We start from the raw sequence: 23,562 nt of genomic DNA, 5'->3' as shown, positions 1-23,562 counted from the left end.
CACCTCTCACCATTTCTGCCCCCTGCCCTGCCCCTCCCTGTCCTCTCTTGAAGGTTGCGAGTATCTAGGGGAGTCCTACCTGAGCGGCCAGGAGTTCCCGGATCCCCGAGAGTCCTGCAATCTGTGTACCTGCCTTGGAGGCTTTGTGACCTGTGGCCGCCAGCCCTGTGAGCCTCTGGGCTGCAGCCACCCGCTCACCCCGGCTGGACACTGCTGCCCAACCTGCCAGGGTAGGACAGCACCTGCCCTTCCTGCCCCTCCTGGAGCCCCCAGGGGCCCAACTGGTCTTACCACCGTCACCACACAGCAAACCCACGCCCTGAGCTCTCCTCAGACCCCTGAGGATCCACACCCTCCTGGCTGTCCCTGCTGTCTCCTCAAACTGCCTTACACTTCCAGAACTCCCTGCTCTCAAATTGTCTCGTCGCCTTCCTGAGATGTCACATCGCCAGATTCAAACCCATTCGATGGCTCCCATGCCCCCTGAGTGACCAGTCACAAGGGGGAGCGTCCCTCCCGCCTGGCTTCCCTTTGCCCATGCTCCTGAGCCCAGCCCATCTCTTGCCTTCAATTCCGGGTGTGTGGGTGCCCACTCGTCACGTGGGCCCCACAGACAGAAACTTCCCAGCGGCCTTTGACCCCCCCCTCCAGACCTGACTCCCTTCGTGCGTGCACTCAGGTCTCGCCGCTCACAGCCTGGCCAAAGCCTCACCTTCCCGGCCACCGTGGGCCACACTTATCTCTCCCTCTCTGACTCCCTAAGCGTTGGTAGGGGTCGTCAGGACCGGCTGCGTGTGTGGCCATGGGGGGCTGCCCTGATGGCTGCTCTTTCAATGCATTGCCTGCTCTGCCAGGATGCCTCTATCATGGGGTCACCGCAGCCCATGGAGAGACCCTTCCTGACCCACTCGACCCCAGCTGCTCCCTCTGCACCTGCCAGGTGAGGTGGCCTTTGGGGAACGTGGTGACCTTTCATCCCTCGATCCTCCTCTCTGGCCCGGAAGAGCTGGTCTCCTCACCCAGGTCTCACGGGGGACCATCTAGGGGAGGGGACTGGATTCTGGTCTCCTGGGCCGAGGGAGGGAGGTTTGAGCCCGGCAGGCTCAGTGGGGGCATCCTGCCTCAGTGGGGGGCAGTGTGTAGCCTGGTTTCAGGTTGTGATGACACGGAGTCAGGAAGTAGCAACTGACCTCTCTCCCCCCAGGAAGGTTCCGTGCGCTGCCAGAAGAAGCCATGTCCTCCAGCCCTCTGCCCCCACCCCTCTCCAGGACCCTGCTTCTGCCCTGTTTGCCACAGTGAGCTGCCTTCCGCGTGCCCCAGCCCCCCATGCTCGTCCCCACCCCTGCCCCCTCTTTCTGTCAGGCCTGAGCGAGGTCGCACAGGGCGAGGTGGCACAGCCCCCCACCCAAGAAAGGTCTTTCCCACAGGCTGCCTCACCCAGGGCCAGGAGCACCAGGATGGGGCAGAGTTTGAGGGGCCCCCAGGCAGCTGCGAGTGGTGTCGTTGTCAGGTATGGTGTGGGGGGGGGGTGGGAGGGCGTTGGCGTCGGGGCTAGGTTCCCATGCCTCTGGGGCGCCTGGCCTAGAGGGCAAGTCCCTGAACCTGCATCTCCTGCAGGCCGGCCAGGTCAGCTGTGTTCGGCTGCAGTGCCCCCCTCTGTCCTGCCCACTCCAGGTCACGGAGCAGGGGGGCTGCTGCCCTCGCTGCAGAGGTATGCCCAGCCCCACGTGGCTGCCCCCTGGCCTCTGCCCCCGGGCCCGATGCCCCGTACCGGCCCCCCCTCCCTCTCCTTAGCTCTCCTCCGGCCTTCCCCCCCTCCCTGGCCACCCACCTGGCCCTCCCACACCTTGGCCCTGAAGCTCTCATCCCTGCAGGTCTTTGGTTCCTCCTACCCCTCCGTGCCCCTGGCCTGCCCAGACCACACCCCCTCAAGACTGACACCTTCCTGACCACACTAGTCATCATCATAATCGTACCGTGTGCCACATTCTGAGCTCAGCACTTGACACATAGCTCACTTAATCCGCACACGGTCAAATAGGTACTATTATCACTCCCATTTCGCAGATGAGAAAACTGAGGCACAAAGAGATAACATCGCTTGCCTATGGGCACGCAGCTGGTAGGTGGCAGTCAGGATGTGCATCTAAGCCATCTGGTTCTAGAATATGAGCCTGTTTTAGGCTGCCTCCTGGCCCTCACCCTCATACGCTGCTCAGCAGGGTGTAGCTTCCACAGAACTGTCACAGCGTCTCACGCGCCCTTGAGGTAGGCAGGACAGATGAAATCCCCATTTAACAGGTGAGGAGACTGAGGCTCGGAGAGATTGTTACCTGGGGCACATGGTTAGTGATGGAGCCTTTCATTCATGTCACATGCATTTATTACATGCCTGTTGCATGCCAGGTGCTGGGCTACCACCAACAGTGGCTGCTGCCTGGCACAAGGTCTAGCAAGCAAGCAGGCACGGAAGGGGATAAGAACCTGGTGTTCCGACCCTAGCCCAGGGTCTTTCCCGTCCGCCACAGGCAGGAGCACTGCCCCAGGCCATCTTTCCACCATATCCCTATAGATCCCCCTCCTGGCACCCGCACGCCCTGCTGGCCACCCAGGGTGGGGGGACAGGGGCACGCGTGCAGAACCAAGACTCAGAGCTCGTCCCTGCCCACCTGGGACACAGGCTGCCTGGCTCACGGGGAGGAGCACCCGGAAGGCAGTAGCTGGGTGCACCCCCAAAGCCCCTGCTCCTCCTGCATGTGTCACGAGGGCGTCGTCACCTGTGCCCGCGTCCAGTGTGTCAGCTCCTGTGCCCAGCCCCACCGAGGGCTCAGTGACTGCTGCCCTCGATGTTCTGGTACTGGGAGCCTGGGGCCGGGTGAGGGAGGGCGGGGAGGCAGCACTTCTCTCCGGACTGGGCCGCAGAGACAGGCTGCTCCAGGAGAAGTGACCCCCACTCTTGCACACACCCCAAAATCTGGAGCCGGGGGCACCCCCTAGCATTCTTGCCAGCCTGAAGGCTCCCTGGTCCTGTTCTGCCCCAGACTGTGAACATGAAGGTCGGAAGTACGAGCCAGGGGAAAGCTTCCAGCCTGGGGCAGACCCGTGTGAAGTGTGCATCTGTGAGGTGGGTGAGGGCAACGCCGAGGGGCTGGGCACCACAAAGGGGGCAGCCTGGACACCATGGGGAGCAAGCAGTATGCAGGTCAGAGATAGGAATGTGCCCCCTGGGGCCAGGAAGCGTGGCGCAGGACAGGCGCTGAGCGGGGTGGGGGCAGTGGGCAGCCCTCCCGGCTGGAGTTTAGGGTGGGTGTGTTTGGGAGGTAGGGGGACCCCTGGGAAGTGGTTGGGGGGCCTGTTAGGGAATAACACTTGAAAGTAATGGTGAGCCGATGAATGACGCCCTGTGCCCAGGGATTTGGCAGGGGAGGGGAGGAAATGGCATGAGAGTGCAGGGGCTTAACACTCATAAGAAGGTTCAGGCCCGGGTAACTGGAAAGAGAAGGGGACGTCATCTCCTGGGACTAGGGCATGGGGTGAGGAGCGATCTGGGGAGACGTTGAGTCTCTGCAGACTGGAGTTTCACCTGCCCAGGGTACACCCGGCAGGAGGTGCAGCAGGCAGATGGAAGGGCTTGGGGTCCAGGGAAAGAGGGTGGCTCTTGGCTTTCAGGGCCCGGGACCCACCCCCTTTGCTCACTCATTTTTGTAGCTGCAGCCTGAGGGGCCCCCGAGCCTTCAGTGTCATCGGCGGCAGTGTCCCAGCCTGGTGGGCTGTCCCGCCAGCCAGCTCCTGCCCCCTGGGCCACAGCACTGCTGCCCCACCTGTGCCCGTGAGTCCCTGGATGTGGGGGTAGACAAGAGGGTAGGACTGCCATCCCCAGAGTGACACTGGAAGTCAGTCGCTCTCCTGTACAGCCCTGGCTCTCACCCTTTTTTGAGTCCAGTGGACTATTCAGGAAGCCCTGGCTGGTGCGGCCTGCACCTCTCCCCCACCCCCAGAGGGGGGACTGGGGAAGCTGGCAGGGAGGGATCCCTGGACTCTGAAGCCAGGCGCAGTGTGTGGAGCATCTTGCCCAGCAGGTGGCGCTGTGGGATGGGGTTTTGCAGGTTGCTGGCTTGAGGGCTGTAATGTGACGCCAGAGGGGCTACAGAAGTGGGGAGGTATTCTTACCAACACTTGTTAGCATGTGCCTCAGGGAAAAGAGAAAAGGACTAACATTTAGTAAGCACCTACTGTATGCCGTACCCTGTACTTGGTGTTTTTAATAAACACTATCTCATTAATTCTCATTTACCCAGTGAGCAGTGTTATTATTCCCTTTTACAGATGAAAAAACTGAGGTTCAGAGAGATTGATTAGTCTGTCCAAAATGGCCCAGGCACTGAATGCTGGAGCCAGGATTAGAACCTGGAGTACCTACCTGGCTCTCTGTGCTTCCTTGTGCTGTTTTAGCCAGGTAATATAAAAGGAAATAGGAGAGGGAGCAGGCGAGGCCGGCAGTCCGAGGGTCCTTAGTGACCTTAGGCTAAGGAAGCCACACCTTGTCCACTCCCAGGCCCTCCACCCTAGTAGTCTGCAAAGTTCTTTTTAAAAAGCCCCAACTTGGGGCGCCTGGGTGGCGCAGTCGGTTAAGCGTCCGACTTCAGCCAGGTCACGATCTCACGGTCCGTGAGTTCGAGCCCCGCGTCGGGCTCTGGGCTGATGGCTCAGAGCCTGGAGCCTGTTTCCGATTCTGTGTCTCCCTCTCTCTCTGCCCCTCCCCCGTTCATGCTCTGTCTCTCTCTGTCCCAAAAATAAATAAACGTTGAAAAAAAAATTAAAAAAAAAAAATAAATAAAAAGCCCCAACTTTTCTTTGCGGACCCAAGAGGAAGGAGGACTCATCCTCTTGGAATCAAGGTGCCGGGGATATGGGTATGTCCCAGGCCCGAGAAGTCTGGGGACACAGCGGGTAAGTGGGCTTTTGCCCCCTGCTTCCCCTCTCCGTCCCCGACGCTGAACTCTTGTCTTCACAGAGGCGCTGAGCAACTGCACAGAGGGCCTGCTGGGGTCTGAGGTGGCCCCGCCGGACCCTTGCTACACCTGCCAGTGCCAGGTGAGCCCCCCCGCCCTGGGGATTCCCAGAGCTCTCTCTTCTTCCTCCTCTGTGCACTGTGGCAACAACTCCTCTCCTGCCGCTCCAGGCTCCCCGCCCACTCCGACACGCGTCCGCACACCTTGAATATCATATCTGGCCTCCAGCCTACTCCCTCCCTGTTCTTCTCTACTGATGGCATTCACATGCCCTTCCACAGGACCTGACATGGCTCTGCATTCACCAGGCCTGTCCTGAGCTCAGCTGTCCCCCATCGGAGCGCCACACCCCCCCTGGGAGCTGCTGCCCCGAGTGCCGAGGTAAGTGCCGGCCTTGACCTGCATCCTGTGAACCCGAGCCCAGGGGGGAGACAGGAAGGGTGGCATCCAAAGGCTAAGGGGGCAACCTGAGGTCTGTACTTCAAATGTGGGCTTCGTTCTCTTGTCGAAATGAAGGGTCATTCAGTGGGGTGCAGAAGGTAGAGGAAAGCAGAGGATGAAGTCTGGATACTCAAGGCCTGGCCTGGGGCTTGTCACTGGGCTCGGAGGCCCCAGGCCCATTGGACAGGCATTGCACTGAGCTGGCAGCTGGCCCATGGGAAGGTTCCAGCCTGTGACTCTTTGGGCTTCCGGGACCCTTTCCACTTCCCTCGCACTGGTTGCGGGGCCTGCCATCTGGTGGGTCGTCTGGATACCGGTTGCAGAAATCAGCACCATCAGGGTGCTAGCGGAATGGCGCGGGCCTTCAGGGTGCGCTCCAGGGAGGAGGATGCAGTTGGGAGGACCATGCTCCCCCCTCCTCACTTCTTCCTCCTCAGAATGCGTGGTGGAGGCCGAGGGCCGGAGAGTGGCGGATGGAGAGAGCTGGCGGGACCCTAGCAACGCTTGCATTACTTGCGCCTGCCATGTGAGCTGGGGGTGGTGGGCAGGTATAGGGTGGGGCGGGGGACCTTACAGATGGATAAAGGGAGGAGTCTCAGGACACTGGACCAGTGAATATGGGGTCTTTGAGGTAATTAGTAAAAGGCGCTCCCTGTGGGTGAGAGCGGGCAGTGGCATCCCTGTGCCGGCGGGGCAAGGAACTAAGGGCTGGATTTCATCCCCCGCTGGAACATGAAATGGGTGTTCTTGTAGGGCAGGGGCAGAGAGAAGGGGCTGCTGCCTCAGACTGTGACCCAGAGGCTCCCAGAAGTGTGAGGCCAGGCACCCCAGGCCCTGCAGGAAGTCCCTAGAGCAATGACATCTGTCCTCAGCGGGGCCGCGTGGAGTGCCACCTGGAGGAGTGCCCCGCCCTCTCCTGCCCCCAGGGCTGGGCGAAGGTGCGAGAGGCTGGCAGCTGCTGTGAGCGATGCCAAGGTGCCAGCCAGAACGATGGGAGTTGGGGACGAGCGAGACCCAGTGTGAGGGACGGGCAGCTGACCCTACCCCGCTCCTGTCCCCTCAGCCCCCGACCAGTCGTGCGCGCACGATGGCCGGGCGGTGGCCTCCGGGGAGCGCTGGGCCGTGGACGTTTGCACCGCTTGCTCCTGCGTGGCAGGCACCGTGCGCTGCCAGAGCCAGCGCTGCCCGCCGCTCTCCTGTGGCCCCGTGAGTGCCGCGTCTAGGGCGGTGGGGTGAGTGGGCATGTGGCAAGGCCTTCCTGGTAAGACCCGGCGGGAGGAAGGAGGCAGCGCTTGGGTAGCGGCCGCGGGGCGGTTGGGAGGGGGGCGGGGAGAGAGAGAGAGAGAGAGAGAGAGAGAGAGAGAGAGAGAGAGAGAGAGACCCTGCGGCCGTGCAGTTCCAGGCGCGGCCACAAGGCGGTGCCCTGAGCCCGCTTGCGGTGAGCCGGGGAGATTCCCGGGAGATCCTCGGTCCCAGGGGAGGCTCTGCGAGGGGCACCGCAGGGAGGGCGAAGTGTCTGACGGGATCCGGGGCTGAGGCCAGGACGAGGCCCCCGCCCTGAGTCCCGGCAGCTGCTGCCCCCGCTGCCTGCCCCGACCCGCCTCCTGCATGGCCTTCGGAGACCCTCATTACCGAACTTTCGACGGCCGCCTGCTGCACTTCCAGGGCAGCTGCAGCTATGTGCTGGCCAAGGACTGCCGCGGAGGGGACTTCAGGTGCGCAACCCCCTCTGCCTTCTCCCTAACTCCCCACACCTGTCCCTGCTGACTACTGCACCTGGGCCTCTCACGCCACAGCGTGCACGTGACCAACGATAACCGGGGCCGGAGGGGTGTGGCCTGGACCCAGGAAGTGGCGGTGCTGCTCGGGGACGTGGCGGTGCGGCTGCTGCAGGGCAAAGAGGTCACGGTGAGCAAAGCTGAGGACCCAGGGATGGTCGGTCCCGTGCTTTCCGCTGTCCCGACGTCGGCCCTCCTCCTGCCTCCCTCCTCCAGGTGGACGGGCGCCCTGTGGCCTTGCCCTTTCTGCAGGAGCCGCTGCTGTACGTGGAGTTACGGAGACGCACCGTGATCCTGCATGCCCAGCCCGGGCTCCAGGTGCGGCGCAAGGGCCAGTGGGGGTGTGGGAGCCTTGGACCTGTTCAGGCCTCTGTCTGTAGAGGGAGTGGGAATACCAGCTGGGTCCCGTGCCAAATCAGGCCAGTGAGGTCAGAAAGTTCTGCTGGATTCTGAGGGGGAGGAAAGGAATCATGGCCGGAGACCTTGGGTGCAGGGAAGGGAGGTCTGAGCCTGGTTTCTAATCTTGATTCAGTCACCAACGCAGTGGGACTCTTAGGCCAGTACCAACCCTCTCTGGGCCTGTTTTCTTATTGGTAAAAAGGGGGAACAATTCAGGGGAGGCCAACTAAGGTCTACGTGGTTTCTGAAATTCCTTCCAAATCCCATGTCGAAGAGTAAATTTCTCCCTGCCTTCGGCAAGAAGTACAATTTGTAAATTCCTGAAACAAGTCTCGTCGATACTTCTGATCTGGACTCTAATTGTGCTTCATCCTCTCTAAGGCCCTAATGCCCATGAGAAAGTGAATCTCTGAAGCATTTCACCAGGGGGCCCAGTTCAGGGCTGCCGATGGGAGAAGGTGCCCTCCTGCCGGAGCTGTGGGCAGCTCTTCATGTCTTCTGTGTGTGCCCAGGACTTACAGAGCACGTGCCAACTTGGCTTTGGCCAGGGCAGCCTCCTTTCCACGGGGAACCTCTACCCGCCCATTCTCCTCCCCCACAGCGTGGAGTGTGCTGACAGTGCATGGGGCCAGGGTGGACCCTGGGCTTCTGGGTGTCCCTACCTTTCCCCATTCCCCGATTCCAACCTCTCTGCCCAGGTGCTGTGGGATGGGCAGTCTCAGGTGGAGGTGAGCGTGCCCAGCTCCTACCGGGGCCAGATGTGTGGGCTGTGTGGGAACTTCAATGGCTTTGCCCAGGATGATCTGCAGGGCCCTGAGGGGTTGCTCCTGCCCACAGAGGCTGCATTTGGGAATAGCTGGCAGGTGAGTGGCACAGGAGCCGGGTGGCTGAGTGTGATCATAGAGCAGCCCTCTTATATGGAAAGGGGGGTGGGCACGAGATGGGCTCTGCAGCTTCAGGGTGATTTGGGGGCTTCTTGCTTCTGTCGTGGTGCTGGGGGAGGCAGCGTGGCCTGTTGAATGAGGCCTCATCATCCGAATCTGCAAGCCCTGCCTTGCCACTCACTGGCTGTGTGACCTTGGGTGAGTCACTTAACCTGCTCTGGGCCTTAGCTTGTCCAGCTGTAAAATGGGGACAAGGAGAAAGTAGCTGGTGCTTCCTTTGCTATTCTTGTAGGGAGATTTTTGGAGCTAAACCAAAATATTTAGTGGAAAGTGTTTTTGAAGCACGTAGCACACAGAGATCAGCCGCCAGTGGATGCTGTCACATCAGGGTCACTCTTGCCACCTAGGTCCCAGAAGGGCCGGGACCCAGTCGGACATGTTCCAAGGGCCGCGAGGTGGATCCGTGCAGGGCAGCGGGTTACCGTGCCAGGCGTGAGGCCAACGCCCGGTGTGGTGTGCTTAAGTCCTCCCCGTTCAGTCGCTGCCACTCTGTGGTGCCACCAGAGCCCTTCTTTGCCGCCTGCGTGTATGACCTATGTGCTTGTGGCCCCGGCTCTTTGGCTGACGCCTGCCTCTGTGATGCCCTGGAAGCCTATGCCAGTCACTGTCGCCAGGCAGGGGTGACACCTGCCTGGCGGGGCCCCACGCTCTGCGGTGAGGGGGAAATGCCCAGCGCGAGTTGGGGAAGAGGGTGGCACGGGCTCAGGTGTGGATGTGGTAGGAACAGGGTGAACCGCAGGGGTGAGCAGGGCACCTGGAGCGCTGCCGGGGTGCCCCTGTGACCCTGCCTTCCACTCCACCTGCAGTGGTGGGCTGTCCCCTGGACCGCGGCTTCGTGTTCGATGAGTGTGGCCCGCCCTGTCCCCGCACCTGCTTCAACCAGCACATCCCCCTGGGGGAACTGGCCGCCCACTGTGTGAGGCCCTGCGTTCCTGGCTGCCAGTGCCCCGCGGGCCTGGTGGAGCACGAGGCCCACTGTATCTCACCCGAGGCCTGCCCCCCAGTCCAGCTCACTGGGGACCAGCCACCCAGACCTCCGCCCAGCCCTGGCCAGTAGCCAGGACACCAGGACTCATCAGGTCAGAAGCCTCTCCTCCGAGAACAGCTCCCACCCTGGCCAGAGCCATGGAAAGAGTGCCCCACCCAGGCACTGGGGTCCTGTGTCCCACAAAGACCTCATCGTGTTCAATCAGAAGCAGTAAAATTGGGGCCTCTCCTACAGCTTACTTGTGTCTATGTGTCTTTTCTCCTGGTGCTGGGATGGTGGGGGCTTGGAATATGGGGTACAGCAGCGGTTAGTGTCCCCAGGACCAGAGAGGTGGCAGCTGTGGGAGCTGAGCCTTCACTTCTTGCACTTACCATACCCTGGTGTTGCCTGGGAAACCCTGCAATGGAAGGAGGACCTAGGTATCCTGGTCCCAGCTCTGTGCTCACACTATGTCACAAGCGTAGCCCATGGTCCCCACATTGGTACCTCTGTGGATCCATGTGGAATCCTGTTAGGAGGCTGAGGGGCACGGAGAAGGGGCTCAGTTTCCCCACATGGCATTCCCTTTCCTCTTGATTTGGGGAATACCAAAGGCTAGGCACCTCCTGGGCTATTCTAACAGCTGGTGACATAGGGACCCCATGCCTGGGGTGGGGAACAGAAGACACAACAGACTGTGATGAAATATGGACACACGTGCACACACACACACACACACACACACACACACACACACACACACACCTCAGAAACCCAGATAAACATGTGCGGCACATGCATGGGCCCATGTGTGCATTCACAGCCACACCCACCCTGGACGGACATGTGAGCAGGAGACATCCTTGTAGGGGAAGGAGCACGGGTTTTGAAATAGACAAAAAGTCTATTTCCTTGAAAAGTCTGTCTTCAAAAAGAACTCTAGTTTTTTTGGCTGTGACCTTGGTGTTTTAGGAACCTTGGCTAAAAGATCGGGGTGGGGGGGGTCCTCCATTCTCATTGCCAGGTCCCTAATCTTTCAACAGGAGTGAAGAGAGAGTGTTGGGCTAAACTGAGATGGCCTGCCCTGCGAGCTTAGCCCGCTTCTGCTGAGGCCCACCGGAGAGAGGTGGCCTCTTTCTCTCGCAGAGCCGTTTCAAAGCAGCAGGCACGCAAGGCTGCTCGTGACAGCACAGCATGTGAACGTCACAGGCCAGCTCGTGTGTTTGCACCTCCCCTCGTTATGACCTGTAAAACCGTGTCCTCGCCTGATGCATCTCGCATGTTGTGAGGAGTAAACAGAGTGACCTGTGGCCAGCACTTTGCACGTGGACAGCTTGGAACAAGCCCTTGGGAAGTGCTCACCGTCGCCCGGCCCGTGGCTGCTTGCGCCTGGGACCGTGTTTCCCCCAAGCCTGTTTATCACGGCCATTTGCCTCCAGATGAGGGGGACGTTGCCACATGTTAGCTAGGGCAGTTTACTGTCTAGGCTGTTTTCTAATCTGTAAAATTGGGATAACGATAGCACCTACTTCTCAGAGTTGCTTCAAGGATGGATTACTTGTATGTAGCATTTTGTTTCCTGCAGATAGTAAGCTGTTGGTAGCCGCTGTTCGTATTGGGCATATTACGTGTGGATATAATGCAGTTGCAAGCTTCACATGTATACGTAAAACACGTACCCGGTCAGGATTGCAAACGAGCATATGCAGACACCTCTCCCTCACACTGCCATCCCCCACAGCCAGGAAACCCATATCGGAGGCGGGCCAGAGTCTCTGTGAGACTTGGCTGGGTCCGGGCCCTGGCTCAGATGTCAGGTCCCTGCATTATTGAGCTCAGGAGCCTTTGTCTCCTCCTCATTCCCGGTCCTCCCTTCTCCACGCTCCAGCAGCAGAGGAGAGGAGGGAGGGGACGTCTGCCCTGGCTCCCCAACCCCATGGAACAGGCAGCCGCCCCTGGTGGCCGAGGGCTCCCTTGTAGCCAAAAGCAGGCCTTAGCTCTGTACCAGCACCTCTTTAGATGCCCTGCGGGCCTGGGCCCACTCCAGGCTGCGCTGCAGCAGGTGAGGGAGGTGGGGCATTGTCTCCAAAGGGCACGGTGGAGGCCTGATGCCATCTTGTCCCCCCAGGTGCAAGAGAGTCGGGCCTGTCCCTCGGGACTGGAGCTGCCCACTGTGTTGCTGGAGATGGAGCGGAGCCGGCGGGCCCAGGAACAGGTAGGGGCTGGCCGAGGGGCATGGCAGAGGGCAGTGTGGGCACCCCTTCATGCTCTGGCAATGCGTCTTTTTGTAGCTCCTGTGGGACTTGGAGCTGCTGACTGGGGCGGGGCTGGGCCTCTTCTGGCCCCCCCGGGCCCAGTTCTGCGGTCTGAGGGACCGGACCCAGTGTGCATGGAGCCAGCGCAGCAAGCCCCGTGGTAGGATGGGTAGGGGCCCCGAGCAGCCGAACAGCTGGGTGAGCAGGGGCATGGCTGAAGGCAAGGGGGTCAGTGTGACATCAGGGTGATTGTGGTGGGGAGGAAGGTGAATGGGGTGTGGGCTTTGGGCACATATGGACCTGGGTTGGGTCTCTGTTTTGACGCTCCCCGTGGACCGTAAGCCTCTGTTTTCTTAGCTGCAAAATGGGGACGATAGTAGATCTTACTCAGAGGGAGCACCAGTGAACTCATCCATGGAAAGGGTTTAGTGGCACCCAGGACCTGTTAACTACATACAGGCTATTATCATGCTGCAATTAACAACTATCTGCGTCAAATCAACTGCATGGTGACATCTAGAAGCTTTCTTTTTTTTTAATTTTTTTTTAATGTCTATTTATTTTTGAGAGAGAGAGACAGACTGTGAGTAGGGGAGTGGCAGAGAGAGAGGGAGACACAGATTCTGAAGCAGGCTCCAGGCTCCGAGCTGTCAGCACAGAGCCTGACGCGGGACTTGAACTCACAAACTGTGAGATCATGACCTGAGTCGAAGTTGGACACTCAACTGACTGAGCCACCCAGGCACCCCTAGAAGCCTTTAGACACGGCTGCCGCGTGGGAGGAACACGAGCCTGGCATGGCTCCTGAGGGCAGAGGCACTGATGCCTAGCCCGGGGTGCACGGACCTTTCCCTTCAGGGCTGGTGGCTGGGCTGACCCGTCTAGGAGAGAGGGTGCTATGGTGACTGGGAACTAGGACCGTGCCTCCTAGTCTGATTCCCAGTCACCAGTTGTCCAAGGCACTCTGGGCAAGTTGACGGCCATCTCTGAGAGCCAAGGCATCCTCAGCCGTAGCAAGGGGGGGTGTTCATGGTGACTGCTAAGGAAGTGTCCAGCTGACATTGTTGGTCACGATTGCGGTCTCATCTGAAGGCTGGAGTGGGGAGGAGAGCTCCATTTCCTCACAAGGAGGGGAAGAGGACAGGGTCATACATGGGCTTGGATACCAGGAGGAGGGATCATTGGGGGCCACCTTAAAGGCTGCCTACCACACTGGGGAATGATGCCCTGTGGACTAGGGCACCCTCCAAACTTTCCAGAGTTCCAGGCCATGCCCATTGCCTCAGGCTGGGGACTCCCTGAGCCAGAACCATCAGCTTCCTGAGGGGTGAGTCTTTCTCTTGGGAAATCCTGTTTGTTTCGTGTTGCCACACAACAGGGCCAAGCACTGGACCCTTTTTCCTGTCTCCTTCCACGGCCCTGCCTAGCATCTCTTTCTTGTGCCCAAGGCTCATCCTGGGGCCCCCACAGCCCCTGGAAAGGGTGACCCCGAGTTCCAACTGCTGGGATCCAGTGGTGGGTGCAGGGGCTAGGAGAGGCTGCCCTGCACTGGGGTGGCAGACAGGCTTCCTCCCCCTTCCAGAGCCCATGGGCCATGGGAGGTGTATCTGAAACAGCCTCTGTACTCCCGCAGGGGGCTGGCGGTAGTCCCATCATCAGCCCTGGATCTGGGTGAAGCTGCGAGTCACAGAGACCCAAGGCGGGCGAGCCCTGCTCTGCCTGCCGAGTCCACACCTGGTACGTGGACACCTTGGCCGGGTGGCCAGACTAGAGCTGGAGGAGGTGAGAAGTCCTCATCCCAAGTGCCAGGATTCCAGTCCCCTCCTCACTCATTCTTTGTCTCATACTTTATATTGGGTGCCAGGAGCACCCAGGGACAACAAGCAGGTTTTATTTTATGTCCTAGTTCCACCTGGTTGGTAGCAGCTGTCCCAGGCACAGGGTCCAGGAGGATTCTGAAGCTAAACTGAGGCGGGGGGGGGGGGGGGTGCAGAGCGAGCTGGGAAGGACTGTTCACGGCGGCCTAGGGAGGGGGGAACAGAACAGCAGCTCCTGTCCCTGCGTCCTACCCTCGCATCAGACACCCAGAACATACAGAGCACAAGAGAGACTCGGCCCCATTGCTTGGTCCCTGTCACTGAGGAGATCACAGCCTAGCGAGAGCGTGACAGTAAACAGGCAGTTCGAATTCTATGAGATGGACGCTGTGAACCCTGGGCCTATTCATTTAAATGGAACAGACTCTCCAGTTATTTGTTAAATTAGCCTAGTGTAGCCATAAGCCTTTAATTGTTCCGTCGTGCGCGTGAGAGAAGAGCAAAGTGCCAATGCTTGCTTTTCTGACTGATGGAAAGTTTTACAAATAGAGGGTCTCTTGGGGAAACGGAGATACCAATGACAACATTATAACCAGAGAAATAAACTGTCAAGTAAGACAACAAATCAAACTGTGAGCGGACAGGTTCTGGGGGTTATGTTCCCTGTCCATGGCAATGATTTCTACAGGCTTGGGAGCCTGGTCACAGACTCCTTTGCTCAAAAATTCTTCAAAAGACATTTCTTTTCACAGAGAACATGCCCATTTGGTTACTGTTATGCAATGTGGATGTGTGAATATTCATAAAGATGGAATAGACTTGTGAAAGTTCTCCATTTAGGACCTTACGAAATCAAGTTCTTTTAACTACTTTTATGGAGGCAGGATGACTCTCCTTCCTCCACAGCTGCAAGGGAGCAGTGACATTTCATTTCTTTTTTTAGATGTCTTTTGTTAATTATGAAACTTGCAGTTTTTAGGCCAGGCTCCAGCCTAAAATTTCATTTCTTGAGTTTCATTTGATTTCACTGTCAGCAACCAAGAAAGAGCTACAGAGGGTTTTTCTTAATAATAGTCAAATAAGGCATATACAGTAGGTTTCTTTATGGGCCTACGCGGGCCCACCAGGATGAAGGGGGGTGTTCTTATGAGGGCCTGACAAGCTGGCCAACAGACCCTTCCTGCCCCGAAGCATCCTCTGGTGGTTTTGGGGACAGGGGTGTGCAGATTCTTCTAAGGTGTCCTGCCTCAGCTGGGAGGATGAGGAAGATGTGGTCGGCTGCTGGCAGGCAAATCCGACAAGCAGGCACATGACAGGCAATGTGAAGACTAGTGGACCCATGAACTGTCATAGCCTTGGAGTTCAAACATCAGTCCTCAGGGCATCCCCTTCTCTCATGTGCTGGCGACTCCCTAGGCTTCCTGGTTCCAGCTCAGGTGGAATGTCTGTGAGGGGCTGGGGCATGAGCAGAGGGTTCCCGACTTTGGTCTTTCTCCCTCAGGCTGCCTACAAGAGCTGAACCCCACCACCAGCTTTGGGGACCCAGGAAGTTCTGAGTTCAAGGTGAAAGAGTCAAAGTGCCCTGGGCAAGGGCCCTCTCCGATTGGGAAGAGCAGGGGTGGGGTCTGCCTGGGAGGAGCCTACTGGGGGGAGGTGGTCCTACCTCCTATAGCCAGGGGGAAGAAGGGACCGCCACTGAAGTACCTTTTACACAACATAAAATAAGTTTAATGAATTCAGGAATCAGGTGAGGGCTGTAATGGAAGTGAGGCCCACTAGGACAGCCACTGAGGTCTCCAGGGTCCCTTGGGGGAAGTGGGCCTGGCACGGGGATTCCCTCACAAGCCTGGGCCCAAATGCTCTTGCTTCCCAGAACCTGGCCCAGAGGGCAGAGAGGAGACAAGCAGGACCCACAACCCAGAGGCCCTGTCAACAGCCATCCGTGAATGTAGGCGGTCGAAAGCTCACTCAGGGAGCCCCAAGGCTCTCAGGCCTGCCCTCCCGGGGCCTGCCAGAACCCCAGGTTCCCCTGGAGGGGCTGGGCTGGGGCCTGGGCCGGGAGAGAGCAGAACTTCAGAAACTGCTGAGGATTGAGATTCCTCAGAGGCAGAGAGAGGGGGACCCTCAGGAGCAGAAAGAAGAGAGCCCCCAGGGTCAGAGAGAGGAAGCCCCCCAGGGGGAGAGCAAAGAAGTTCCTTCGAGACACAGAGAGAACACACACCAGGGTCAGAGTGCGGAGGCCACTCAGGCTCTGAGGGAGGAGGTCTCTGAGTATCCCAGGTGTGAGGCTCCCCAGAGTGAGACGAGAGAGTCTCCTCAAGGTCAAAGAGGAAATAGCCCTAAGTGTCAGAGAACGGAGGTTCTCCAGGAGCCACAAGACCCGGAAATGAAGACCCTTCAGACTTCCCCAGGCCCTAACTGGGAGGTGGCTGAGGGAGAGGTGCCTACACAACCCCCGGAGGAAGGCGGCTCCCTGGGAATTTCTAGGGATCTCTGTAGGTCCCTGGGAGAACAGATGCCACAGCAAAGGGGTAGGGAGAGCCCTGGCTCCGGGGAAAGGGCCGCCCAGCGGCGAGAGTCAGCACCGGGCGCGGGAGAGCAGAGGGCCGCCGGGGAGCGGGTACGGACTCCCCTTCCACCCCCGAGGCCCCCGACCCGGCCGCTGCTCCCAAGCCCAGGGGCCGAGACGCTAGAGGCCCGAAGCACTGGGAGCTCGGGGCAGCAGGAGCTCCCCGCAGCTCCCCGGGGGCACCCAGGGCTGGTGCCCGACCCGCACGGGCTTCAGGACCGGGAAGAAAGCCCAGGCCCGGCGGAGCAGGTGCCGGGCGCCGGCGGGGAGCCGAGGGGCGACGCGGAGGCCCCCAAGGCCTCGAAGGCCGCGTGGCCCTGGCCCCCGGGCAGGGAGAAGGCGTCGGCGGGCGTGAGCGCGGTGCAGCAGGAGACCGCTCTGCAGCGGCTGCTGGAGCTGCACCGCGCGGCCAGGCGCCGGCGGCGGCAGGATCGCGAGCAGCAGCGGCTCCGGGTGCGTATCCGCACCTGCCTGCGGGCTTGAGGCAGGCGGGGCCCGCCGAGGACCGGCCGGCCGGCCGGCCGCTGACCGCCGTCTTCCCCCCCCCCCCCCCCCCCCCCCCCCCCCCCCCAGGTCTTGGAATGCCTCCGCATCGCCAGGAACCGCCACTGCCGGGTGCACCCTCTGGGGCCCCCACCCAGCCCAGCTCAGCTCCAGCCACAGGCAAGGCTCCCAGAAGGCGGTGGCGTCACCACTATCTGGGCCAGGGCGGGGGGAACGCGGGGATGGGGGAGGGGAGGGCTGGGTCCGAGCTGGGCGCGCCTCCTGGATGCCTTTGGAGTGCACACTTGCACTGACCCCGACAGAGGGCGGGAGGGGGGCGTCAGTCCGGGTGCTGCCCCCTGCTGGCTCCATCAAGCCCGCGGGGTCCGAGGCCGGGGCGCTCAGCGCTCTGCACCGCCCCAGGAGGACGCGGCGGGGCAGCGGCGAGCCCTGCGGCAGCAGCTGCAACAAGTGCATCGGGAGAGGACCCGGCGGCTGCGGGCCCTCGGGGCCAGGTGAGGGGGAGGATGGGGAGGCTTATGGGGCGATCTTCCTCCAGAGGAAGAGAGAGGGAGAGCGAGAGGGAGAGCGAGAGGGAGAGCGAGCGAGATGGTTCTCTTTCTCGGACATCTGGAATAACCGGCCACTCTCTTTCAGGAACACCCAGAACTTCCAGCAGCTACTGTGGCCTCGCACTGAGGACCCTTTGCCAGGAGAGGAGCCCTCGCCCTTCGCAGCCCCATCTAGTCATTGCTGAATCCTCAAAGGGATGATTAAAGAGATGGGGATTAAAGAAAAAGCAAGTGCAGGTTAGAGGGAGTTCCAAGAAAGGCCCCGAACGCTGCCTCGGGGCCTGGGAGGGCCAGAAACACACACAGCAGCTCAGTCCCACTAGAAGGCGTGTTATTTCGTCTTCCCTCCCCTAACTCCACTGCCCGGCCAAGGTCAGAGAGCCAGGTCCCGGGGGTCAAGCAGTGCGAAGGCCCCATTCTTTCGGAAGAATGATTCGATGCGGCACATCTTACAGGAGACCAGTTCTTGCTTCACCGGGGGGCCTGGGAAAAAATGTCAGAGGCCAGGAATGATGGGTCCTGGGAAAGGGAACTTGGCCAGAGCATGGGAGCCCTGCCTTCCTAGCCCTAGGAATCTGCCTGTATTGTATCCACTTTGTATCCTTTGTGAAGGAATAAAAAGTGCTCCTGAGGAATGGGAGCTGTGGGCAAAGGAAGGAGCTGGCTGGGTGCCCAGATCAGCAGTGAGGGCAGAACCAGCCAGTCAGCCATGTGCCATTATTTCCCCCACCTCAGGGTCCTCTGCAGAGTGGGTGGTGGGACACCCAGCACTGCTTATCATAGGGACAGAGCTAAACGTCTCTGGGAGAGACGGGGCTTCCTTCTACCTCCTGTTCCCCTGGGACTTGCTTCCTGCTTTTGTTGGAAAACTCTTTCCTCTCCCTTTAGCACCCTGGGGAAAGTGGGGGGAATTTTTTAGGCAAAATGTCAACTGTGTTTATCCCAACCATCTACCTGTGGATGGCATTCAAGCCTGTGGAGAAAAACCCATGACTTTGTAGTCTCACTTGAAATTCATGACCACAAATAGCAAAGGGACGGACGCGGCGTCACCCAGCAATCCTGCAACACTCCCTGGTGTAGTCCCTTTCCCATGCCGTAACTTCATCTCCCACTACACCGCTGTCTCCCCACTCTCTTCCCTGACGAGGACCACTGACCCAGCCTCCCAGAAAAAGGAGACTCAGTCCAGATGGATAGCCTTCCCACCAAAACCGTCTCCCCTACCCTTCTCTGTGCCCCTGGCCTCTCCTGTCAGATTCCAGCATCTGGAGATCCCTGGATGAGCTTGTCCCACCTCAGGCTTTAAATAGCACCTATATTCTGCTGCCCCCCAATGTGCACTTCAGCTCCGACCTCACTCCGGAGGGGGGACTTCCGTACACAGCCACTGCATTGGCACCTCCAGCATGGCCGGGGCTGATCTGTCTTCACACCCCCTCCAGCCCTGCTCCTCTGTCTTCCCTGTCCAGCTGCTTGAGCCAAACACCTGCGCTTCGCCATGGCTTTCTTTCTCCTTCTGTCATTCAATCCATCAGTAGGCTTCAGGGATTCTTCCTCCAAAACATAGCCTGAATCTACCTCAGCTCTACTGCTAATCACCCTAGCCCAAGCCATTATCCTCCCTGCCAGGATAACTCAAAATAGATGCAGACCTCATCTGCCAGAGCGGATTCTTTCTCTGAAAAAGCCATTACTTACAGAACAGTTAGTATCCTATCAGTACCATTCACCTGCTTAAAACTCTCCATGGCTTCCTCTCCCACTTGGGTTCCTCCATTGTGTCACTTAGCTTCCAGCCCTTAGGTCGGTCCTCCCAGAGGCCTTTCCTGACATCCCATCTAAAACGTCTCATGCCCCCTGCCCCTCTCTCCCATCACTCCCTAGTCTCATCATGGAACCTGTCCTTCTCAGATGTTTCCTTCGTCTTATGTTTACGGCCTGGACCCCCCCGCGAGAATGGACACCCCCATCCGTGTGTCTTGTGTGCCTAGAGCCGACAGCATGGCCTGGCTCATGGCAGGAGCTCCGTGTTTGTGAAGTGAATGATCTCTGGGAGGTTGGGGCTCACCCAGCTGCCAGCCGTATATGAAGTTGGTGGTGACGGGGAAGAGGTAGCGCATCTCTGGCATGTCCAGTTTTCGGGTGTTGAGGTAGCGGGAGCGCCCCTGGAAGTCGTGGGAGATGCCTTCGTACAGCAGGGCCCGGGTGGCAGGCAGTACCGGATACATTTCGGACTGAATGGGCGTCTCCAGGGGAGGGCCGGGGGTCTTGGAAGGCACCGCTTTGGGGGCAGGTGGGGGGGAGAGTGGGGCTTTGGGGTGCAGGGTGGGCAGCACGAGGGGCAGGCGGGCTGCAGCCTTAGCCTTCTGCTTGGCCTTCACCGTCGACCCGTACTTGCGGTGCCATTCACAGCGAAACATCTTCTCCCTCAGATATTCCTCCTTCCAGAAGTTCTGCCGCTGCGTATCCATGTTGAGTTGCCGCGACATGGTAGCAAGGGCAGGAGAGGTAGCAGGGTGGCTGCAGCTGAGGGGTGAACACAGGAGGCAGAGTCCTTCGGACAGCAAGTGGCTGCCACGGACAGTCACCCGGCAACCAGGCCTCACCTCACATAGGGCCAGGGTTCTATTTGCCATGCCCTTAGCAGACCACAAGCAGACCTTGATCCACAGGCAGCCTCAGGCCAGGGCCCGCCGGAGAAAGGCCTCGATCTCCAAACCTCTTGCGGGATCCGGGCTCAGTCTCGTATCACAGGCCTTTAGGTTTCCTGTGGCCTAAAGGCCTTCACAGGCCTTTTAGTTTCTGCTTCCAGCCCCTTGGGGTCAGGTCCCCTCCCAGCCCAACAGAGACTGAAGTGGGGGAGCCAGAGGCCCGGACACAAGCCTCTTCCCGCTCCTCCCCACCAGAGCTGGTCACTTGATTCAGAGGACCCATCCCTGAGTTATGACCTCCTGGGACAATCTTCCTGGTGCAACTCTTCTATGCCTATATCTTTGGCAGAAGCTTTTCCAGCCCTGCCAGTCGAATCTCCCCAACAGCCTCATCCCGCGCGTGTCCTTTCTAGCACCCGGCCTCAGTTTGGAGAGAAACAATAACGTTACTTTAATTTAACATCAACAATGACACCGTGTAACAGCACAGGGAAGAGGTGGTGGAGAGAAGACACTCAGGCTTCCTGTTCCCTAACCAGCCTTGACTTTAATGGCAGAGCCCCAGCAACCTGGAAGCACCTCGCCTAGCCTCTTAATGGAGTGGGCAGGGGCGCACGGGAATTGGAAATCAGAGGCTCTAAACTCACAGAAGGACTGAGGGCAAGCCTGGGGAGGAGCTGCCTGGCTGTAGGGAGGGCCCTAGCGCAGGTCTTCGGCTGTGAACATGCCCCGGGCCCGGCGCAGGATGGAGTCCTTGGCGGCATCATAGGGGTGCTCCTTGGACGGGATCTCCAGGACGGCTGGGATGGAGCGCTGGTGGGCGTCGAGCGCGTGCCGCACCATCTCTGCGATGTACTGGTTGATGAGGATAATGCCAATGTCATCCCGGTTTAGAAACTGCCTGTTGGGAGAAATGAGAAGGGAGCCCACTCCGAGGTGGTGAGGCCGGGCGGCGGAGGCAAATGTGCTTGACCCAGCGAGTGCAGAGGCCAAGGGCAAAGGTTGCTAGACCGAACTCTCTCCATTCTAACCAGAACCAACTTCACTCAAAATCTAGGGGCCCTGGCTGTCAGGGGTAACTTCCACCTCCCCTGCTTGGAAGGCTCCTAAGTGAGCTGGTGCTGAAGATTAGGGCACAGGCTGATGTGACCTGTACGCTGCATTTGTGGGAAAAAGAGAGAGGATAAGAATATATATGTCTGTCCCTAGTATGTACATTTAAAAAAGCAGGAAGATAAGGAATTAAGTGCTTCCAGGGGCGGAGAAGGGAGGTAAGGAAGTGGAAATAGATGGGGGTAGGAGTGAGACTTCTCAATATGTATACCTTTGAAATATTAATTTGCAAACCACACGAATACCTTAACTTTTCAAAGGAAAACAATTTCTTTAAAGGGGCTGATGAGACCACTAAAGGCCTTAAGGTCTATGCTGAAGTTTGGCATGAGCTAAGAATATAACATAGGAAGAGGAAAATCATCCTTTCCCCACAGAGAGGACCTAGCACTGGGATCTTCCTTTCTTGTAATCACCCAGGCATTAATATATTAAAAACGACTGGGGCGCCTGGATAGCTTAGTCAGTTAAGCAACCGATTCTCGGTTTCAGTTCAGGTCATGATCTCACAGTTTGTGGGATGGAGCCCTGTGTTGTGCTCTGTGCTGACACCGCAGGGCCTGCTTGGGATTCTCTCTCTCTCTCGGTCTCCCTCCCTCCCTCCCTCCCCTGCTCACACACTGGCATGAGCTCCCTCTCTCTCAAAATAAATAAACATTAAAAAAATATATATATCTATATATAAAACTATTTTTGCTGAGCACTTGCTCTGTGCCAGGCACGAGGGCCAGTTAGACTTGATGACTGATCTCTGGGTCCCTTTGGATGGAAACATGGAATGGTCTCGGAGTAAAATCTGTCCTTCTCCTATGACAACTTGGGTCACTTTACCAGAATGCTTAGAGATCAGGCCAGTTCAGGGCCTATCATCCCCAGGCAGCAGGATCCAGTCTCAGCCAGCAGCTCAAGGCTGGACTGTTTAGGGGAAAACAGGTGAGAGTGGTTTGTTCCTAAGACTTGGCAACAGGGGCCTTAGAGAAGGGGTGAGAAAGCACAGGGGGCTGGCATCCTCGTTTCAAGTCACCAGGACACCTCCTGAGTTAAGGGACATGCCCACATCCACACTATGAAGCTATCACTCTTGACCCAGAGCAGGAAATGAGGACTTCAAATGCAAGGTCTTTTTGCTAAATTCACTTATTCTGGTGGCTTTTTAAAAAGATTCTTTAAAAAAAGTTTTTTTTAATTTTATTTATTTTTGAGAGGGAGGGAGAGAGAGAGAGAGAGAGAGAGAGAGAGAGAGAGAACAAACAAGTTGGGGAAGGGCAGAGAGCGAGGGAAACACAAAATCTGAAGCAGGCTCCAGACTCTGAACTGTCAGCACAGAATTCCACGTGGGGCTCGAACACACAAACCGGGAGATCATGACCTGAGCCGAAGTCGGACGCTCAATTGACTAAGCCACCCAGGCACAAACCCCCCCCCCCCTTTTTAAAAATTTAAATTTCATTTATTTTTGAGAGAGAGAGAGAGAGAGACACAGAGTGCAAGTCGGGGAGGGGAAAAGATTCTTACATTCTCTGTACTGATCATGCCATACACACATGAAGTTTTTCTTCTTTTGATTAAAAAAAAAAAAAAGGCAAGGTCTTAGCACAAAGTAGGATACAGTCCTAATATTCTGCAGGCTATGCTCAGGACAATGGGAAATTCCAAGACTGAAGAGTGTGGACCAGGCTTAAGAGAGTTGGGCCTAGGTTTCAAATCTCCACTCCCTCTCTTCCAAATGGTGTGACTTTGGAATGTGCCTTAACCTCTCTGAGCTTTAGTTTTCCCACTTGTACGTGGGAATAATAACCCCTACCTTACAGGATGATTGTGAGCCTCTGAAGGGCATGAAAATACAAGAAACCCCGACCCCACTGCCTAGGTGTTCGCTCAGTGTGTGGTTCCTTTAGGGGTCAACTCCCGAAAGAGCTGAGGCAGGTCCCAGGGGCCGGTTGGGCCGAGGGGCGGCGCCTGTCACGAGCTCTGTTCCCCTTCTTTCCTGACACACAGTCATATGAGGGATGAGCTCGTGGACCTGACATAACCCGGGTCCCCCGGAGTGCAGAAAGAGAACTTGGGGCACAGAGGCCTCCCCCGGAAGGGCGGCCGGACCGACTTCCTTGACCCTCGAGGGCAGGGTCTGGAAGCCCCTCTCAGGCCCCGACTGCCGGGTCTCCGAGCTGCCCCCACCTATTCCCCTCGCTCCGACCCGATGCAGAGGGACCCGTACAGGCCTCACGGGCTACCGTACCGGAAAGTGTCTTCGATCTCATTGATGGTTGTATCCTTCTCCACCACCAGGAAATTAGGGTGGCGGTTCTTGTTAAGCTCCCCTATGCCGCCCAGGAGGAAGCCAGTAACTGTGTCTTCGTCTCCGATCACCGCAATTAGCTTCCCCCTACCCGCCATTCTCGCAGACAGGTAGAGCTCAGTAGAGACGGCCTGAAGTCCCCGAAGCCCCACCCCCGCAGTGCGCCGCCTTTTCAATCGCACCTCCACCCTTTAGACATGCGCAGCTCACCACTCCGCCTCCGGGACATGCGTATTAATAGAAACACGGCCTCAATCTG

At 58.3% G+C, this 23,562-nt stretch overlaps 5 protein-coding genes and 1 long non-coding RNA gene across 18 annotated transcripts in view; 3 read left to right on the top strand and 3 right to left on the bottom strand.

Annotated features, from left to right (window-relative positions):
• Positions 1-9,795, top strand: part of LOC123606832 (kielin/chordin-like protein) — a 39,252-nt gene extending 29,457 nt beyond the window's left edge. For 8 of the 12 annotated variants that reach the window (XM_045495573.1, XM_045495572.1, XM_045495576.1 and 5 more), the window contains 19 exons: positions 54-230; positions 855-940; positions 1,205-1,295; positions 1,428-1,510; positions 1,618-1,711; positions 2,681-2,854; positions 3,042-3,124; positions 3,709-3,829; positions 5,015-5,094; positions 5,294-5,393; positions 5,891-5,979; positions 6,326-6,428; positions 6,517-6,659; positions 6,996-7,168; positions 7,250-7,361; positions 7,448-7,549; positions 8,329-8,493; positions 8,922-9,228; positions 9,381-9,795. In XM_045495573.1, coding sequence (XP_045351529.1) covers positions 54-230; positions 855-940; positions 1,205-1,295; positions 1,428-1,510; positions 1,618-1,711; positions 2,681-2,854; positions 3,042-3,124; positions 3,709-3,829; positions 5,015-5,094; positions 5,294-5,393; positions 5,891-5,979; positions 6,326-6,428; positions 6,517-6,659; positions 6,996-7,168; positions 7,250-7,361; positions 7,448-7,549; positions 8,329-8,493; positions 8,922-9,228; positions 9,381-9,631 — 2,534 coding nt within the window. In that variant the 3' untranslated portion in view covers positions 9,632-9,795. The remainder of the gene's footprint in view (positions 1-53; positions 231-854; positions 941-1,204; positions 1,296-1,427; positions 1,511-1,617; positions 1,712-2,680; positions 2,855-3,041; positions 3,125-3,708; positions 3,830-5,014; positions 5,095-5,293; positions 5,394-5,890; positions 5,980-6,325; positions 6,429-6,516; positions 6,660-6,995; positions 7,169-7,249; positions 7,362-7,447; positions 7,550-8,328; positions 8,494-8,921; positions 9,229-9,380) is intronic. The other 4 variants (XM_045495579.1, XM_045495577.1, XM_045495581.1 and 1 more) reach the window with 4 other exon arrangements.
• A 102-nt stretch (positions 9,796-9,897) lies between these two features.
• LOC123607286 lies at positions 9,898-13,766 on the top strand. The gene is made up of 5 exons (XM_045496404.1): positions 9,898-11,101; positions 11,670-11,756; positions 11,833-11,994; positions 13,056-13,123; positions 13,430-13,766. Exons 1-5 carry the CDS (start codon positions 11,000-11,002, stop codon positions 13,764-13,766), a joined length of 756 nt encoding a protein of 251 aa, XP_045352360.1. The 5' UTR covers positions 9,898-10,999.
• Positions 13,767-15,999: 2,233 nt separating this feature from the next.
• Positions 16,000-17,872, top strand: LOC123607285. Its single transcript, XM_045496403.1, has 4 exons — positions 16,000-16,635; positions 16,756-16,845; positions 17,089-17,180; positions 17,323-17,872. The coding sequence occupies exons 1-4, from the start codon at positions 16,000-16,002 to the stop codon at positions 17,420-17,422; spliced, it is 918 nt and encodes a 305-aa protein (XP_045352359.1). The 3' UTR covers positions 17,423-17,872.
• On the bottom strand, positions 17,548-20,006 carry ATP6V1FNB (ATP6V1F neighbor). Of its 2 annotated transcripts, none has more exons than XR_006716515.1 (2): positions 18,971-20,006; positions 17,548-17,720 (listed from the first exon to the last, which is right to left on the bottom strand). XR_006716515.1 is itself a non-coding variant. In XM_045495584.1 (2 exons), the coding sequence occupies exons 1-2, from the start codon at positions 19,874-19,876 to the stop codon at positions 17,611-17,613; spliced, it is 678 nt and encodes a 225-aa protein (XP_045351540.1). In that variant the 5' UTR covers positions 19,877-20,006; the 3' UTR covers positions 17,548-17,610. The 2 variants fall into 2 exon arrangements, 1 of the variants encoding a protein (XP_045351540.1); XM_045495584.1 differs by having other exon boundaries at positions 19,309-20,006.
• Positions 20,007-20,317: 311 nt separating this feature from the next.
• Positions 20,318-23,491, bottom strand: ATP6V1F (ATPase H+ transporting V1 subunit F). Its single transcript, XM_045495585.1, has 2 exons — positions 23,244-23,491; positions 20,318-20,792 (listed from the first exon to the last, which is right to left on the bottom strand). Exons 1-2 carry the CDS (start codon positions 23,399-23,401, stop codon positions 20,591-20,593), a joined length of 360 nt encoding a protein of 119 aa, XP_045351541.1. The 5' UTR covers positions 23,402-23,491; the 3' UTR covers positions 20,318-20,590.
• On the bottom strand, positions 22,469-23,237 carry LOC123606841. The gene is made up of 2 exons (XR_006716521.1): positions 22,809-23,237; positions 22,469-22,562 (listed from the first exon to the last, which is right to left on the bottom strand). It is a non-coding gene; the product is annotated as an uncharacterized LOC123606841 (long non-coding RNA).
• Positions 23,492-23,562: the final 71 nt, after the last annotated feature.

Source organism: Leopardus geoffroyi, chromosome A2 (assembly GCF_018350155.1).
Source record: "Leopardus geoffroyi isolate Oge1 chromosome A2, O.geoffroyi_Oge1_pat1.0, whole genome shotgun sequence".
NCBI lineage: Eukaryota > Metazoa > Chordata > Mammalia > Carnivora > Felidae > Leopardus > Leopardus geoffroyi.
This window is presented reverse-complemented; position numbering and strand designations above follow the sequence as displayed.

Bases quoted from the DNA above. Each gene is read 5' to 3' on its own strand.
- LOC123607286 (XM_045496404.1), top strand. From the start codon at position 11,000: ATGTTAGCTAGGGCAGTTTACTGTCTAGGCTGTTTTCTAATCTGTAAA. The intron at 11,102-11,669 runs GTATGTAGCATT...TTGTCCCCCCAG, and splicing joins GCTTCAAGGATGGATTACTT to GTGCAAGAGAGTCGGGCCTG. The intron at 11,757-11,832 runs GTAGGGGCTGGC...GTCTTTTTGTAG, and splicing joins GCCGGCGGGCCCAGGAACAG to CTCCTGTGGGACTTGGAGCT.
- LOC123607285 (XM_045496403.1), top strand. From the start codon at position 16,000: ATGAAGACCCTTCAGACTTCCCCAGGCCCTAACTGGGAGGTGGCTGAG. The intron at 16,846-17,088 runs GCAAGGCTCCCA...GCACCGCCCCAG, and splicing joins CAGCTCAGCTCCAGCCACAG to GAGGACGCGGCGGGGCAGCG. The intron at 17,181-17,322 runs GTGAGGGGGAGG...ACTCTCTTTCAG, and splicing joins CTGCGGGCCCTCGGGGCCAG to GAACACCCAGAACTTCCAGC.
- ATP6V1FNB (XM_045495584.1), bottom strand. From the start codon at position 19,876: ATGGCAAATAGAACCCTGGCCCTATGTGAGGTGAGGCCTGGTTGCCGG. The intron at 17,721-19,308 runs GTGAGCCCCAAC...ATTTTTTCCCAG, and splicing joins CATATACGGCTGGCAGCTGG to GCCCCCCGGTGAAGCAAGAA.
- ATP6V1F (XM_045495585.1), bottom strand. From the start codon at position 23,401: ATGGCGGGTAGGGGGAAGCTAATTGCGGTGATCGGAGACGAAGACACA. The intron at 20,793-23,243 runs GTACGGTAGCCC...TTCTCCCAACAG, and splicing joins GAGATCGAAGACACTTTCCG to GCAGTTTCTAAACCGGGATG.